The sequence below is a fragment of the Podarcis raffonei genome, chromosome 8 (genome assembly GCF_027172205.1).
Source record: "Podarcis raffonei isolate rPodRaf1 chromosome 8, rPodRaf1.pri, whole genome shotgun sequence".
Taxonomy (NCBI): domain Eukaryota; kingdom Metazoa; phylum Chordata; class Lepidosauria; order Squamata; family Lacertidae; genus Podarcis; species Podarcis raffonei.
The window spans coordinates 16,350,845-16,366,442 of record NC_070609.1 but is presented as its reverse complement, the minus strand read 5'-3'; the positions used below and the strand labels follow the sequence as shown (position 1 = coordinate 16,366,442).

General features: G+C 48.8%; 1 protein-coding gene across 1 annotated transcript; it reads left to right on the top strand.

Moving 5' to 3' along the window:
* Positions 1 to 380: 380 nt before the first annotated feature.
* Positions 381 to 14,212, top strand: HAS1 (hyaluronan synthase 1). Its single transcript, XM_053398157.1, has 5 exons — positions 381 to 686; positions 6,751 to 7,448; positions 10,465 to 10,690; positions 11,713 to 11,845; positions 12,368 to 14,212. The coding sequence occupies exons 1-5, from the start codon at positions 500 to 502 to the stop codon at positions 13,041 to 13,043; spliced, it is 1,920 nt and encodes a 639-aa protein (XP_053254132.1). The 5' UTR covers positions 381 to 499; the 3' UTR covers positions 13,044 to 14,212.
* The last annotated feature ends 1,386 nt before the right edge of the window (positions 14,213 to 15,598 follow it).

Genomic DNA, 15,598 nt, shown 5'->3' with positions numbered 1-15,598 from the left:
ACGCAGGAGGATCATTCTCCAGACGGGGAAAAAAAGTGCTCAACGCGAGTGACACACCATATCTTTAAAAAAATAAAATAACCAGTCAAAGCGCACCCACCCACGTGCCAGGAAATCCGTTTGTTCAGAGAGCTGGGAACGGTAGCTTTGTCGAAACTACAGTTCCCAGAAGGGGGCTTTAAATGTTTGCTGTGTGCGGGGTTCAAGGCTTCTCCCCTGACTGCTAGCCTCGATCCCGCCCTTCTAATGCTGGGTGCCCAGTGCGTCGGCCAGCTGCGCTTTTACGCAGCTCGAGGGGCAGTGCACTCGGCACGTTCTCAGGAGCACTCTTTTCCGGCACTGGAAATCCGGTTCCAGTTAAGTCCCAGCTTGAGAGTTGATAAAGTAGCCGGAGACTCCTTGGAGGCTGCAAAGCAACGTGTGCGAATGGATGGGCGTGTTCCACCACGGGATGGGGCTCAGACCCTAAAACGGCATTACTGGGGCGTGAGTGATCCCAATGACATCAGATGGGCCCCAGCCCAGCCTTGACGCACGTCAGGGGCCGCCTCCCCTCCAACCCGCCCTCCTCCTCTCCCCCCCACCTCGCGAGATTCAAAAGCTTCCCCGCCAGACATCAAACAAACCAGACTTCCCCGCAACCAAACCCGGATCGCACACGGGCTCCGGCCGCCCCAGCGCCGCAGGTGAGAGACGGGACAGCGAGCCTGCTGCTGGAGGGTGGCTGGGTGGGGGGCAAGGTCTCGTGGGTCAGGGAGCCTGGGCGTCTTTTGCTTTGAGAGAGAGGGGGGAGTGTGAGCTAGTGGTTTAAATTGATGCTGAATTGGTGCCAGGGCTTGACCCTGGATGGCCGCTCAAAAGAAAGAAAGCCACCGCGCCCTTGAGCACATGCAGAGTGCAATTCACTCAGCACTTAGTAGCTACAAATAAGCCCCTCTGCATGGGGCAATTAGGACTTCAGTTGGGTTAGTATTATATTTCAAGGGCTTTCAGTTGCAGTGGTATTTCCAGAGGCGTTGAAACTCTGCATCCCTCCTTCCCCGACTCCCCAACCTAGAAAAATAAGCTCTTATGTTGCTGAAGGGATAGAGTGACTGGATCTTAAAGCCCCAACACCAGGGTGGGGGCTGGTGACCTGTGTATATATGAATACTGTACTTCAGATCACTTGATAGAGACTAGTTGGAAAGCTTTTTTAAAAATGTTTTTTCTGCCCTTCCTCGCCGTTTGAGTTGGTAACTGAGTGCGTGGAAGTTCCTTGAGCTCTCTTCTCGTGTGTTTTGCTTTAATGCACTTTGAGGTGCCAATTATGAGTTCCTGGTCCAAATGAGCAATTGCAATACTTAGGCTGGGTTGATTTATCAGGAGTAAAATAAGGTGCGTGTTCACCTCCCCGCTTACTGCCCAAACTCCACTCCCTGTTGCAACAGAGCTGGAAGTAGCAGTTAGTGGTTGCAACCTGGAATGTGACTTGAAAAGCTGTGATTGAGCTGCTCCCAGGGGGCAGGAGGGGAGAGCCTAGTGGTCAGTGCAAAGGTGGGAGCGTGCAGGTGTAGGGCAGCTTGTGGGGGGGTGGAGGCTTGCTGTGTACACTTCAAGGAAAAGACTTCAGCTGCAAGACGCGTACAAGGCTTGATTTGCATAAAAAAGGTCCCCAGTTTATCTCGGTAGCATCATCCAAGGATCATAATGTTGGTTGTGAATGAGCTGGCACAAAGGACTGGCAACAACACTGATAGTGAGGTTGCCGAGTTCTGAGCCTGCTGCCACATTGATTGATATAGGTTGGCATGAATGCTGATGGGATGCCAACATTTTAATCAGCCTGCAGAACCTATCTCAGTCTGGTGGGTACTTTGATCTGTCACATATACCTGAAAAGCTGGGCTGGAAGATCTGTACTCCAGAACACTGATTCTTGGAAGTCTAATCACTCCAAGCAATCCTCCAGGGGTGGCTCTTTGTAGTTTTCAAGGTACCTTTTAAGAAGTGGTGGAAAGGAGGGTTTTCTTTTCATGGTATAATAATAATAATAATTTATTATTTATACCCCGCCCATCTGGCTGGGTTTCCCCAGCCACTCTGGGTGGCTTCCAACAGAATATTAAAATACAATAACCTATTAAACATGAAAAGCTTCCCTAAACAGGGCTGCCTTCAGATGTCTTCAAAAAGTCTGGTAGTTGTTTTTCTCTTTGACATCTGGTGGGAGGGCGTTCCACAGGGCAGGTGCCACTACCGAGAAGGCCCTCTGCCTGGTTCCCTGTAACTTGGCTTCTCATAGCGAGGGAACCGCCAGAAGGCCCTCGACGCTGGACCTCAGTGTCCGGGCAGAACGATGGGGGTGGAGACGCTCCTTCAGGTATACATACATGTGCCGTTTATCCCACCGCTGCCTGTGGTCAAACGGTTAGGGGGATGTTTTGGGGAAGTGATTATATTGGAGGCAAAAGTGGTGCCCGTGCCCACATCACAATGGGGTTGGACTAGATGACTCTTGGGTCCCTTCTGCCTCTAAGATTCTATGAGTTGTGACCCTTCATTTGAAATGCCTTCGGCAGTGCTTCATCGGCAGTGGACCTTACAAAAAACCCAGGAAAAGGTAGACCAACTGTATTGACCTCAGGTTGCTGATGGAAGGTTGCCCAAGGAATTTGTGGCTGAGTCGGGATTTGAACAATGGACTTCCTCCTACCCAATGTGGGTATAGCAGCCACTCCACCCTAAAATGGTTGTGGTGGAATTCTAACCAGGGCCGGCCTGCCCATGAGCAAGGTGAGGCATCCACCTCGGGCGGCAGGATCTGGGGAGTTCGGAGGGGCGTGCTCTGCCACTGCCCCCACTGTGCCCCACTGCTGCCTGCTCCCCTCTGGAAAAAGGGTGGCACAGCAGCAAGAGAGGAGGCTGATGGAAAAGAAGCTCAAACCTGTCAGCCGCCCCTTTCATCACTAGGTCTCCAGTGCAGCAATGTGAAAAGGGTGAAGACTGCCTCTCTGTGTTCATCATCTGAGACCCTTCTTTGTATGCCTCCTCCACATGAGGTTTGGAGGGTGGCAAACACAAGAAGGGGCCTTTTCTGTAGTGGCCCCCCATTTGTTGAATGCTCTCCCCAGGGACGTTTGCCTGGCACCTTCATTGTATATTTTTTAAGGCTCCAGGCGAAACGGTTCCTGTTCAACTAGGCCTTTGGCTGATTAATATTCTACAGCCTTTAAAATGTGTCTGTGGGAAGGGGGGCGGGTATTATTTTGCTGTTTGGGTTTAATTATCTTGTATTTTATTCTGGGAACCACCCCAAGATCTTTTGGTGAAGGGTGGTAAATTAATTTAATAAATAAAATAAAAATATATAAATAAGATCAGCATCGGAAGTTAGGGGGCAGTGAAGATCAGCGTTGAAAAGAAAGGGGGATTGAAAATGGGCATGGAGGAGAGATTTCCAATATTTCCCAAGTGAAAATCAGCATCGAGAAGAAGGGGGCAGCAAGGATCAGCATCAAGATCGTGGGGTGTGAGGAGCCTCGGCTGCATATAAAGAAGCACCCCTCACAAACTGCAACGGGGGAGGCATCAATTTCTGATTTGCCTCCGGCACCCAAATGTCTGGGGCCAACCCTGGTTCTATCAAGCCACAGGGGCAACTCTTTATTCAGCTTCCTGGTATGTCTGTACGCTTATGATCATCTGGGCTCACGTAAGCTGCGTGTTTGGGGTCACCGATGGTTGTGTGCGTTCACCACTGAGTGAGTGCGGGACCAGGCTTTTTGGAAGGCCAGTTCCAAATGTTGCTTCGGGTTGCTCTAGCAGCAGTAGAGATTGGAGTAGTGGTGTATAGTGGTTAGAGTGTGGGGTTTGCTGTTCAATGGTTTGCAGAGAAATGCCTAAGCTAGAGCAGGGGTCAGCAAATTTTATTAGCAGGGGGCCGGTCCACTGTCCCTCAGACCTTGTGGGGGACAAGACTATATTTGGGGGGGGGGGAATGAACAAATTCCTATTCCCCTAAAATAACCCAGAGATGCATTTTAAATAAAAGGATACATTCTACTCATGTAAAAACACACTGATTCCTGGACCATCCGCAGGCCGGATTGAGAAGGCGATTGGGCCGGATCTGGCCCCAGGCCCTGGTTTGCCTACCCATGAGCTAGAGGGCTCCCTAAAGGCTTGTGGCACAAAATGGGGGGTTTCTTCACTGATGTGGGGGTGTCCACAGGCTGTCATCCCAGTGCTGTCCTGGACTTTTCTCCCTTTAAAGGTGTGTTTGTTTGCTTGTTTATCATTGGAAAGTCCAAAATGGCAATGATCAAAAATTCTGCATTTAAAGGGGGAAAGTTTCTGGGACAAAACTGGGCTGGGCTCCACATTTTGGTCTGGTGTGGATAAGCCCTAGATTTTACCAGCGGCTCTGAGAGGCCAGGAATTCTGGGTTTGGCAGTGCAATCTTGTTCATGTCTACACACTTGAGTTCGGTGAGACTTATCCTTAAGTAAGTATGCACAGGATTTCACTTGATATTTGCAGTTAAAATAGGAGGAAGGAGATTTTCATGTGCTGTCTCAGGAAGGGGCAAGCGAGGGGAAAAACAACAACACAGGATTTCTGTTCCATTTGCTAAGTGGGGTGTGCAAATGGTATGTACTGTGTCAAGCACTTTGTCATTTATTTATTCAATGACCCGTTGGTGTCATTTGCTGTAATCTTTTTGAAAACGCCTCTTCCTTGGCTCTATTAATAATTTTTTATAGAGTTAGCCTGAGCCCCTGCCAGGAGGCTAGTTTGGAGTGGAGGGACCTGGAGAGAAACTTGTGTAAACATTTAATAGTGGAACCAGCAATCTCCAAACAGATTGGCTATCGCCCTCTTCTTGGGGGGTGGGGGGTTGTTGCAGGCTAGCCAGGAGCCCTGTTCCATTGTTGGCTTTAATGCAAATCATGGCTCAGCCTCTGGTTGGGTCCATATACGCTCACCCATATGTGAAAGATGGGATAACTTGGCAGGTATATTAACTCTGGGTCTCTGGTGCAGTACATCATTCTTGCCTGTAGGTGGTGTACACACCCCAAAGGTTCAAGATGATGGCTAGGGAGAAAGAGACAGCATCGTCTATGGTAGTACAGTGGTACCTCGGAGGTCTGTTCTTAACCTGAAACAGTTCTTAACCTGAAGCACCACTTTAGCCAATGGGGCCTCCTGCTGCCGCCATGCCGCTGGAGCATGATTTCTGTTCTTATCCTGAAGCAAAGTTCTTAACCTGAAGCACTATTTCTGGGTTAGCGGAGTCTGTAACCTGAAGTGTATGTAACCCGAGGTACCACTGTAGTCTGTGCCTAGACTTGCAAGAAACCACAGCCTTTAAAGTCTAAGCACCAGGGCTTTTTTTCAGGGGGAACTCATAGCAACTCAGTTCCAGCACTTCTCAGGTGGGCGCCATTGCCATTCTAAGAGATTTTATGCCCCTTCTTCTGCTTCTGCACTGGTTACAAGTGAGCATCTCAGAATGATCCTTGGAGCTGGCATTCCTCTTTAAACAGGACACTGCTTTGAGCCCATAGAGAGGTTGTTCCTTTGCCCACAAATCTTTCGCCCTTTGAGATACGCAGGTGAGGCCATTTTCTACATCTCTTAGGGACCAACAGTAAACACCAGAGCCGTGTGGATTGAAAGCTGAAATTTATTTATTTTTAATGCACCCAGGAAATCCAGATTCTGCCGCTAAGAAGCTGAACAATGTGACTTTGGTAAACTATGCAAAAGGGGGGGGGATCCTAAATTCTGCACATAATTTATTCTGGCTTTGTTAATCATGGGAAACAACAAGGGACAAAAGCCCCTCAGCCATTTCACCTCTCGCTCTAGAACCGGCCCCACAGCAGTCTTTATTAAATTTGTCCAGAGCTGGGTGTCCCCATTCCTCAGGGTGTAAACCCAAAAGGGGAGACCGTATTTTTTTTTATTGCCCCTTTGAGATTACTGTACCTGGTTGGTGCACTTAGCAGCCTTCTGCCATCTGCAGTGGGTCCCAGGTTTATACCTCCTGCCCAAATGCCGGTGGGTACAACCCCCATGCTACAAGTTGTTGATGTGGGGAAGAAAAGTCCAGTGAGTCACAACTTGCCATAGTACTCGCCTCCTGTTCTCCTGCCCACAACATTTCTGCACTCTTGTCTGTTGGCATGAAGCCGCTGTGGGCTTTTGGGAGCAGGGGTCCAGGTGGCACAAATCTGCCCTCCCTGCTCCCAGAGTCTTTCAGCCATCATGTTTCCCCACTGCCTCTGAATAGTGCCATGTGTATTCTTGACCTGTGGATAAATGTTAAATACTGTATTTTTCGCTCTATAAGATGCACCAGACCACAAGACGCACCTAGTTTTTGGAGGAGAAAAACAAGGGAAAAAAATATTCTGAATCTCAAAAGCCAGAACAGCAAGAGGGATCGCTGCGCAGTGAAAGCAGCAATCCCTCTTGCTGTTCTGGCTTCTGGGATAGCTGCACAGCCTGCATTCGCTCCATAAGACGCACACACATTTCCCCTTACTCACTCTATAAGTGAGTCTTATAGAGCAAAAAATACAGTAAATACCATCTGCATGCTTAATGGTTTTTTTAATAGTTTGTTTTGCATTGTAATTGTTGTGTTTGTTTTGTGTGCTGCCCAGAGAGCACTTACGCTGTGGGGTGGCCCCATTCCATCGACAATAAATTCTCCTGAGAACAATCCAGCTCACTCACTACCTTGACTATTCCTTCCAGGGATGGATGTCACCATACTGCCAAAGGGCGTTGTCTCTATCGGACGTCGGATCGTCACCATCGGCTTTGCGCTGCTCATACTGTCCATATTGGCATGGGCCTACATTTCGGGGAACCAGCTGGCTTCCGACCGGTACCACATTATGGCATTTGGCCTCTACGGGGCCTTCCTCACGGCCCACCTCGTCATCCAGAGCTTCTTTGCCTTCCTGGAGCACAAGAGGATGAAGAGGGACTCTCTGACTTGCAGCTACACCAAGACGGTGGCTCTCACCATCTCCGCTTACCAGGAGGACCCGGCTTACCTCCGCGAGTGCCTCGAGTCTGTTAAGGCAACTTTGTACCCTCCAGAGAAGCTCCGGGTCATCATGGTGATCGATGGCAACAGCCCTGATGACCGGTACATGATGGACATGTTCCAAGAGGTCTTTGCTGGGGAAGACGTGGGGACATTTGTCTGGGAGAACAACTACCACCACCAGCCTCTGTTGGATGTAGACGAAGGGGACAGCGGCTACCAAGCCGGAGATGAGCCGCCTGTCTACAGTGAAATAGATATGGACGACCTTGGGCAGCTGGCTGTAGAAGAGCTGATCCGGACCAAGAGATGTGTCTGCATCATGCAGAAATGGGGAGGGAAGAGGGAAGTCATGTACACAGCTTTCAAGGCCCTGGGCAACTCGGTGGACTACGTCCAGGTAAATGGCTCCTGTCCGGTTGTCTCGCTTCCTTGTTTGTTTTATCCCATCCCGCAATGTCCTTCAGGCTGAGAGATAGGGACTGGGCCAACATTTCCCGCAGCAGAGAAAGGCTGTTGAACTTCAAGGGGGAATTAAAGTAGAAAGCAGGGAGGAGATATTGGGAAAGGCAGAGATCCTTGCCACACGGGTAAGGTGCTAGCAGCAGAAACAGGAGGGCGAATGGCCCTAAGGGGGAAAGGGAAGGGGTGCTTGAGTTTGCCAGTCTCCTGTGCCTGCTGCCTGAAACGGTTGTCTCATTCCACCTCTGGAACAGCCCTGCCCTGTATGCTAGCCATGTGTCGTGCCTCACTGCATGCAGTGAGAATGCACAGCGTTTGCTTTTGAGCAGAGGTTGGACAGTCAGGGTTGCTTTAGCTGAGAATCCTGGGGTTGGACTAGATGATCCCTGGGGTCCCTTCCAGCTGTGCAATTCAACAATATGCTCACCATTCTTCTCTGGCTGCACATGGAAGATCAGTAATTATGGGCAACTGCTTCTTCCATTGCTAACCTCATTAAGGTGCTCCTGGTCAGCTTACAAGGAAGCTTGTGGTTCCTCAGTGTAGACTTTGACAACCGCTGAAGTGTATACTTAAGTGCATTCTGTGATTTCTGCAGAAGCTCAGAAAAATACCAAAATATGGCACTGGTTGAAGGGTTCGGCATTCCGAGACAGGGATAGGGTAAGGCAAGGCGAAGCACCGAAGCCTCTGTTTCCTGACCCACACAAATCCCACTGAGTCGTCTTCTTCTCCAGTTATTGACTTATGCCATAAGAGCTACGAACTTGGTTTATTTAAAAACAAATGCTTAGTTGCTAGCCAGACCCTTGTGGCTTGTTAAGATTGACCTTTTAGAAGTGTGCGAGTCAGTGCCTGAAGAGAGCGTGCTTCTGCGAGTCAAAGGGAGCGGCCCCTAACACTTTACTATGGGAAGCAGAATCGATTGTGCAAAATACGGAAAAATCTGTAAATTTGCTTAATTTCCACAGTCCAGCTTATCTGGGTACAGAATTTATTTTTCTTGGTTTTGCCTAGTCATGCTACCTATGAACTACCGTATTTTTCGCCCTATAAGACGCACCGGCCCATAGGATGCACCTAGTTTTTTGGGGGGGAAATAAAGTAAAAAAAATTATTTCCCCCCCCCCAGGCGCGGGGCTGGGGCAGGGGAAGCCCGAGCTTCCCCCGACCCCAGCCCCCAGAACAGGCAGCTCTCTCGCCCTATAGGACGCACTTTTCCCCCCTCCAAAAATGAAGGGGAAATGTGTGTGCATCCTATGGGGCGAATGCAGGCTTCGCGCAGCTCTCCGCAAGCAGCGGGAGCCAGAGAGTTGCCTGCATGCTGAAGCCTGCGCGCGCTGAGCTCAGCGCGTCCAGGCTTCGCGGACCACTCTGCAAGCAGCGGGAGCCCGGCGCTGGGCTCCCGCTGCTTGCGGAGATTTGCCTGCACGCTGAAGCCTGCGCGCGCTGAGCTCAGCGCGTCCAGGCTTCGCGGACCTCTCAGCAAGCAGCGGGAGCCAGCGCTGGGCTCCCACGGCTTGCAGAGAGCTGCCTGTTTGGGGGCTGGGGTCGGGGGAAGCTCGGGCTTCCCCCGCCCCAGCCCCACGCCTGGGGGGGAAATAATTTTTTTCCCTTTATTTCCCCCCAAAAAACTAGGTACGCCTTATGGGACGGTGCATCCTATAGGGCGAAAAATACGGTATATACTCTGGGGGTGGGGGCGGGAGAGATTGAAACCTTGTCCCAAGGAAACCCCAATTCTTCACCAAGGGGGAGGGGGAAGCTTCTGCAATCCACATGAATCTATTTATCTAATTTTGTTTACGCATCGCTTCTTCTTTAGCATCTCAGAGCAAGTACATAATACAATAAAAATGTATATTTTTAAAACTGCCTGTAAAAGTACAGTTAAAACAATTGCATATATAGAAATGATTTCAACTCCAATACAGATGCCAAGAGGGATTGCCACTTCGAAGTATTATTGAAAGAGGAAAATGTTCAACATGATAATTATCCTTATTAAGCCTTATTAAACGTGTAGCTCATTGCTTACTTTGCAAAACCTAAGCTGCTTCCCCGGGTTGTAATGAGGAGCAAAACTCGTCAAGATGGTGAAGTTTTGCCCTTTGACCTCTACCCATCATGCCCTACTCTCAAGGTCCCACCTGTATCTCCATCAGCTTCTTACCTGGCTAACCATATAACCCAAATTTCTATCTCTCTTTCAATGTAACAGATTATTGCATCCATATCATTAACTGTGCTTTACAAATTAGTTTTCATAAGCTTCCCCTCCACTCCTTGCTTCCCAGCCATCTTCAACCAAACTATTGATCCACTGTATGTTCTGCAATATGAGCCATTCATTCTCCCTCATTTGTACATCACTCATTAGCCAAAGAAGTATCATTTCTAACTTTGGGGGTTTACAAAACGCTTTATAACTTTTTTCCTGTTCTTATCCTTGCATTAATTGCACCCGTTTTACAGACAAGGCAAGCATAGACTGATTTGCCTCAAGCCAGTCAATTAATCACATAAACTGGGCTGTCCCCTGCACACACTCTGTGCTCTCCCCCATTGCATCACACTTGTCACAGACATGAAGGTTGCATTTTTGGAACACTTTTCATACATTCTCTGGTTTTGCCACAGACCCCGGGCTACTTCACACATGCATTCGTGTTACTTAATTATTGTGCACTTAGCATTTGCACATTGGAAAGGATTGTGGCGTTGACCAAGCTATGAAAGTGTCAAAGCTGGGGCATTTCACCGCAAGCTTAGTCATCGCTCGGTGTCACAATTCTCCAGTGACGACTGTGCAGATGTGTGAATCAGCCTTTGAAAGCGAGAGTGCTCTGGCTAACTTTCCCCGTGTTCTGTAAATCGAGCTTCTGGCAACTTGGATTTCTCTGGCAAATTCTAGGGGTGTCCCTTCTCAATCTCCATCTCTTGGCCTCTCCCAGGTTTGCGATTCGGACACCAAGCTGGCCCCAGATGCAACCCTGGAACTGGTGAAGGTGCTGGAGTCAAACGAACGCTACGGGGCTGTCGGCGGGGATGTGCGGATCCTTAACCTCTCCGACTCCTATATCAGCTTCATGAGCAGCTTGCGGTACTGGATGGCCTTCAACATCGAGCGCGCCTGCCAGTCTTACTTTGACTGTGTTTCTTGTATCAGTGGGCCTCTGGGTAAGGCTTCCCCTGTGTGTTGGTTCCGCCTCTTTACTTTCAACAGGAAGCGGTTTTATTCGTTTGATCAGAAAGCTGGTTATGTTTTACCAGCCCGTTGTATACAGTGGTACCTCTGGTTGCGAACGGGATCCGTTACAGTGCCCCGTTCGCAACCTGAGCAGAATGCACCGTGCATCTGCACACACACGGGTTGCGATTCTGCGCATGCGTGTGACGTCATTTTGAGCGTCTGCGTGAGCGGCGAAACCTGGAAGTAATCCTTTCCGGTACTTCCGGGTCGCCGTGGGACACAACCTGAAAAGATTTAACCCGAAGCGTCTTTAACCCGAGATATGACTGTATTTGTATCAGGGACGCGGGCGGCATCGTGGTCTAAACCACTGAGCCTCTCATGCTTGCTGATTGGAAGGTCGGCAGTTTGAATCCGTGTGACAGGATGAGCTCCCGTTGCTCTGTCCCAGCTCCTGCCAACGCCAGTGTGGTGTAGTGGTTAAGAGCGGTAGACTCGTAATCTGGTGAACCGGGTTTGCGTCTCCGCTCCTCCACATGCAGCTGCTGGGTGACCTTGGGCTAGTCACACTTCTCTGAAGTCTCTCAGCCCCACTCACCTCACAGAGTGTTTGTTGTGGGGGAGGAAGGGAAAGGAGAATGTTAGCCGCTTTGAGACTCCTTCAGGTAGTGATAAAGCGGGATATCAAATCCAAATCCAAACTCTTCTTCTAGCAGTTCGAACACATACCAGTGCAAGTACATAAACAAGTACTGCTGCGGCGGGAAGTTAAACGGTGTTTTTGTGCGCTCTGGCACTCAACAAGGAGTGCCGTTGTGCCACAAGCAGTTTAGTCATGTTGGCCACATGACCTGGAAAAGCTGTCTGTGCACAAACGCCGGCTCCCTCGACCTGAAAATGGAGATGAGAGCCGCACCTCGTAGTCAAATTTTACTGGACTTAACCATCCAAGGGTCTTTTACCTTTTTACCTTACGTTTGTATCTCACCTGTTTTGTTCCCCGCTATAGGTCTGTATCGGAATGACCTCCTGCAGCAGTTTCTAGAGTCCTGGTACAATCAGAAGTTCCTGGGTACCCACTGCACCTTTGGAGACGACCGGCACCTCACCAACCGGATGCTGAGCATCGGCTATGCCACCAAGTAAGAACATGTGGAGACTTGGGTTCTCTGGAGCAAGGGTGATGCAGAATGAAAAATGGCAAGGAGATGGGAGAGGTGCAAGGAGACAGCATCTTGTTGGGTAGCTCCAGCTCCCATCAGCCCCAAGGCAGCACAGCCGCTGGTCAAGGATGATGGGAGTTGTAGTCAGTGGCGTAGCGTGGGTTGCCAGTGCCCGGGACCATGTAGAAGGGGGGAGGGATGGAAATGGACAGAGCAGGCATGCACAGAGTAAAGAAAAATAGAGTCATTCCATTGTCTGGAGAGGTCACTTCCTGGTTCACATGGAGAAGCTGTTTTCAACAGAGCCCAGTGATGGAACTGGGCATTGAAATTTTGTGCCCCTAACCATTCTGCACCTGGGGCAACTGGTGCTGTGCCCCCCGTGGTATACCACTGGTTGTAGCTCAGTAACATCTGGAGGGCTGCAGGTTCCCCATCCCTGTTCCAGACGAAATTGAATGAAGACCATATTATATTCTTAATTTCTCCTCCGTGTACCAGGTACACTGCGCGCTCCCGCTGCTACTCGGAGACGCCGTCCGTGTTCCTGAGATGGCTGGCGCAGCAGACTCGCTGGACCAAGTCCTACTTCCGCGAGTGGCTCTACAACGCCCTCTGGTGGCACCGCCACCACCTGTGGATGACCTACGAGTCGGTGGTGGCTGGGATCTTCCCCTTCTTCGTCACAGCCACCGTCCTGCGGCTCTTCTACGGGGGGAACTTGTGGGACATCCTGTGGGTGCTGCTCTGTGTCCAGCTGGTGGCTTGCGTGAAGGCCCTCTACGCCTGCTGGCTGAGGAAGAACTTCATCATGATCTTCATGTCTCTCTACGCCGTGCTCTACATGGGCGGCTTGCTGCCAGCCAAGTACTTCGCCATCATCACGATGAACAAGAGCAGCTGGGGCACCTCGGGCAGGAAGAAGATGGTGGGGAACTATATGCCTCTGCTGCCTGTCTCCATCTGGGGCCTGCTGCTCTTGGGAGGCCTGGTCTATACCATCTACCAGGAGGCCCTGGCTGACTGGACAACCGAGGCCAAGCAGACCGAGATCTGGTACCTGCTCATTGGCTCAGCCATCTATGTCGGCTACTGGACGTTCATGATCATGCTTTATTGGCTGTGGGTGCGGAGATGCTGCCGGAAACGGGTGGATTTCTATAGTGTTCAGGTGTGAAGGGCCTGGGGGGGGCGTCTGAAACCTGACTGTAAGACAGAATCTCGGACCAGTGAGGGCTTGGGTGCTCACCTAAGGTCTAGGAGTGAAGAGTGATCTCGTAGGAGCCACTCCTGGCTAAGAAATGATGAGTTCAGTGTCCTGTGAGTTTCCACTCCATGATGTGGTCTGTCAGCAGAGTGGGTTTGCCCACTCCTTGGGTTCTCTTCTAGAAGTCCCGGGGTTGCCTGAATCTCAGGGAGGAGATCTTTTACCCAACAAGACGTGAGAATCTCCTAGCCTCCTCTTCTCTCCCTCTTTGGCTGCTAACGGTCTAGGTCCTGGGAGATATTTCTGACCTCAGTTTATTTATATAGTGTTCGAGTTTTTTCACGTTCCAAAAAAAGCCAAATGTTTGCCTTCTCCTCCTTCTTGAAATGCAGCCATCTCTGGGGTGGGTCAGCTGGGTGATGCGAAACCCCACAGGGACACCAGACGCACAGGAACCAATCTCATTGCACTGAAATGCCACTGCAGATCCAAGTCTTGAGTGCTGCAGCCACTGAGCAGAGAGACAAGGATGGAGGGATGTTGGCCAATGGTTGCTGTTCAGTTGACACATGCAACAGGTTGGATCTGACTGGGGAAAGAGGGAGGTGGGTAACCTCCTTTTGATGGAACTGGAGACCAGACCTTGACACACATGAATCCTGCATGACATAAAAGGATTCTCTTCTCTCTCTATTTCCCGCAAGAAAAAGAAATCCCTTAGTGCTATGTCTTATCTTGACTTGTTGAACACTTGATGGTTACAGAAGAAACACAGTTTACAGTTGTGGGACAGAAGCTGGAAACTTCTGTCTTGGTTTTTGCTTTGTTTGTTTTTGTTTCTTTCACCTGGAAAGGAAATTGGCATTGTGGCTGAGAGGGGAGGGTCAAACTCGCCCTTAATCACCTCTCTGTTATTGTTTTTTAAATTGTCATGTTGACCATTGGAGTTTTGGGAGCTCCTTTCTACAGGAAAATGAAGGAGTATGATATTATTTATTTGCTGTATTTTAATAATAAGGGCTATTTAATGGTTATTGATTTTTTTAAAAAAAGAAAGAAAATTGAATAATGAGGATTTTTAAAAAACAGTTATTTTTTATAAATGGTATTAAAAAATAAAACATATTTTTTTGGGAAAACTTGTCCTTGGTGTGCTTGCGTTAATTTCACTTTTGTAGGGAAGGTGGAAACTTTGCTATCGAATAAAAACAGTACTTAGCAGTTGCATAGCACTTTCAGAGGTTCAAAGCACTTGGCATGCAGTTGCTTTGTGATCTTTACAGCAGCAGTGAATAACCTGGGGTTTTTTGTTTTATATATATATATATGTTTTTTATTAATTTTTTTGAAAAATATAAACATATTACAAACATCAGTTCAAAATCCAAATATTGAGATTGCTCTGAATCTCTTGACTTCACCCCATCCCTTTCAAGGGTCCTAATGTTAATATTTACAACCGCATATCAATATTTATCCAAACTTTTATCCTAAAATATCCATACTTTCCATTACTTACAAGTGTGGTAAAAGTTCTGTTAATGTTTTAACCTGCTTGCAGTGGTCTCATAGGTAAATTATAACCTTTCCCCAATCTTTTTCAAAGTTCTTGAAGAACCTGTTGACCTACAGATGTTGCTAGACTGCAACTCCCATCATCCCTGGCTTTGGGCCACGTTGGCTGAGGCTGATGGGAGCTGGAGTCCCAACATCACCCACCAGTTCCTTGTTTATCTTCTTATTGTAGATGAGTGGGGCTGGGTCTAAAGCCAAGAGAGGTTGTCCTCCTTAAGACCACCTGGTGAGTTTGTGGAAAAAGGAAGACTGAAAACAAAGACTTGATGATTTGTAGCTTGGCCACTTAGCCACAAACTCCTGCAGCTCAAAACTGAAATGAACAACAATAATTGTATTAATTTTATTTGCTAATTTGTTCAAGAGCTCTAGTACCTGATATGCATAAATACACCAATAACAAAAAAAAAGGTGATTGCTGCAAGGCTTCTTACCCCAGGTCCAATCTCCAGTTTATAGTATTAGGTAGCAGTTGGTTGGAAAGGATTCATAGATTTGTAGCGATGGAAGGGATCGCCAAGGGTCATCTAGCCCAATCCCCTGCAATGCAGGAATCTCAGCTCATCCAACCTCTGCTTAAAAACCTCCAAGGAAGGAGAGTTCACCACCTGAGAGCGTCTGTTCCTCTGTTGAACAGCTCGTACCATCATTGGTTCAGGTCCTAGCTTCTGGAGCTGGAGAAAACAAGCTTGCTCCATGTGGCATGTAACAGACTTTGAGATATCTGAGGATGGCTATCATATCTCCTCTCAGTCTCCTCTCTTCCAAGCTAAACATACCAAACTCCCTCAACCATTTCTCATAAGGCTTGGTTTCCTGACCCTTGATCATCTTGGTTGCCCTCCTCTACACACATTCCACCTTGTCAACATCCTTCTTAAATTGTGTCACCCAGAATTGGATATAGTACCCCAGGTGTGGTCTGAACAAGGCAGAATAGAGTGGGACTA

Bases quoted from the DNA above. Each gene is read 5' to 3' on its own strand.
- HAS1 (XM_053398157.1), top strand. From the start codon at position 500: ATGACATCAGATGGGCCCCAGCCCAGCCTTGACGCACGTCAGGGGCCG. The intron at 687-6,750 runs GTGAGAGACGGG...TATTCCTTCCAG, and splicing joins CGGCCGCCCCAGCGCCGCAG to GGATGGATGTCACCATACTG. The intron at 7,449-10,464 runs GTAAATGGCTCC...GGCCTCTCCCAG, and splicing joins ACTCGGTGGACTACGTCCAG to GTTTGCGATTCGGACACCAA.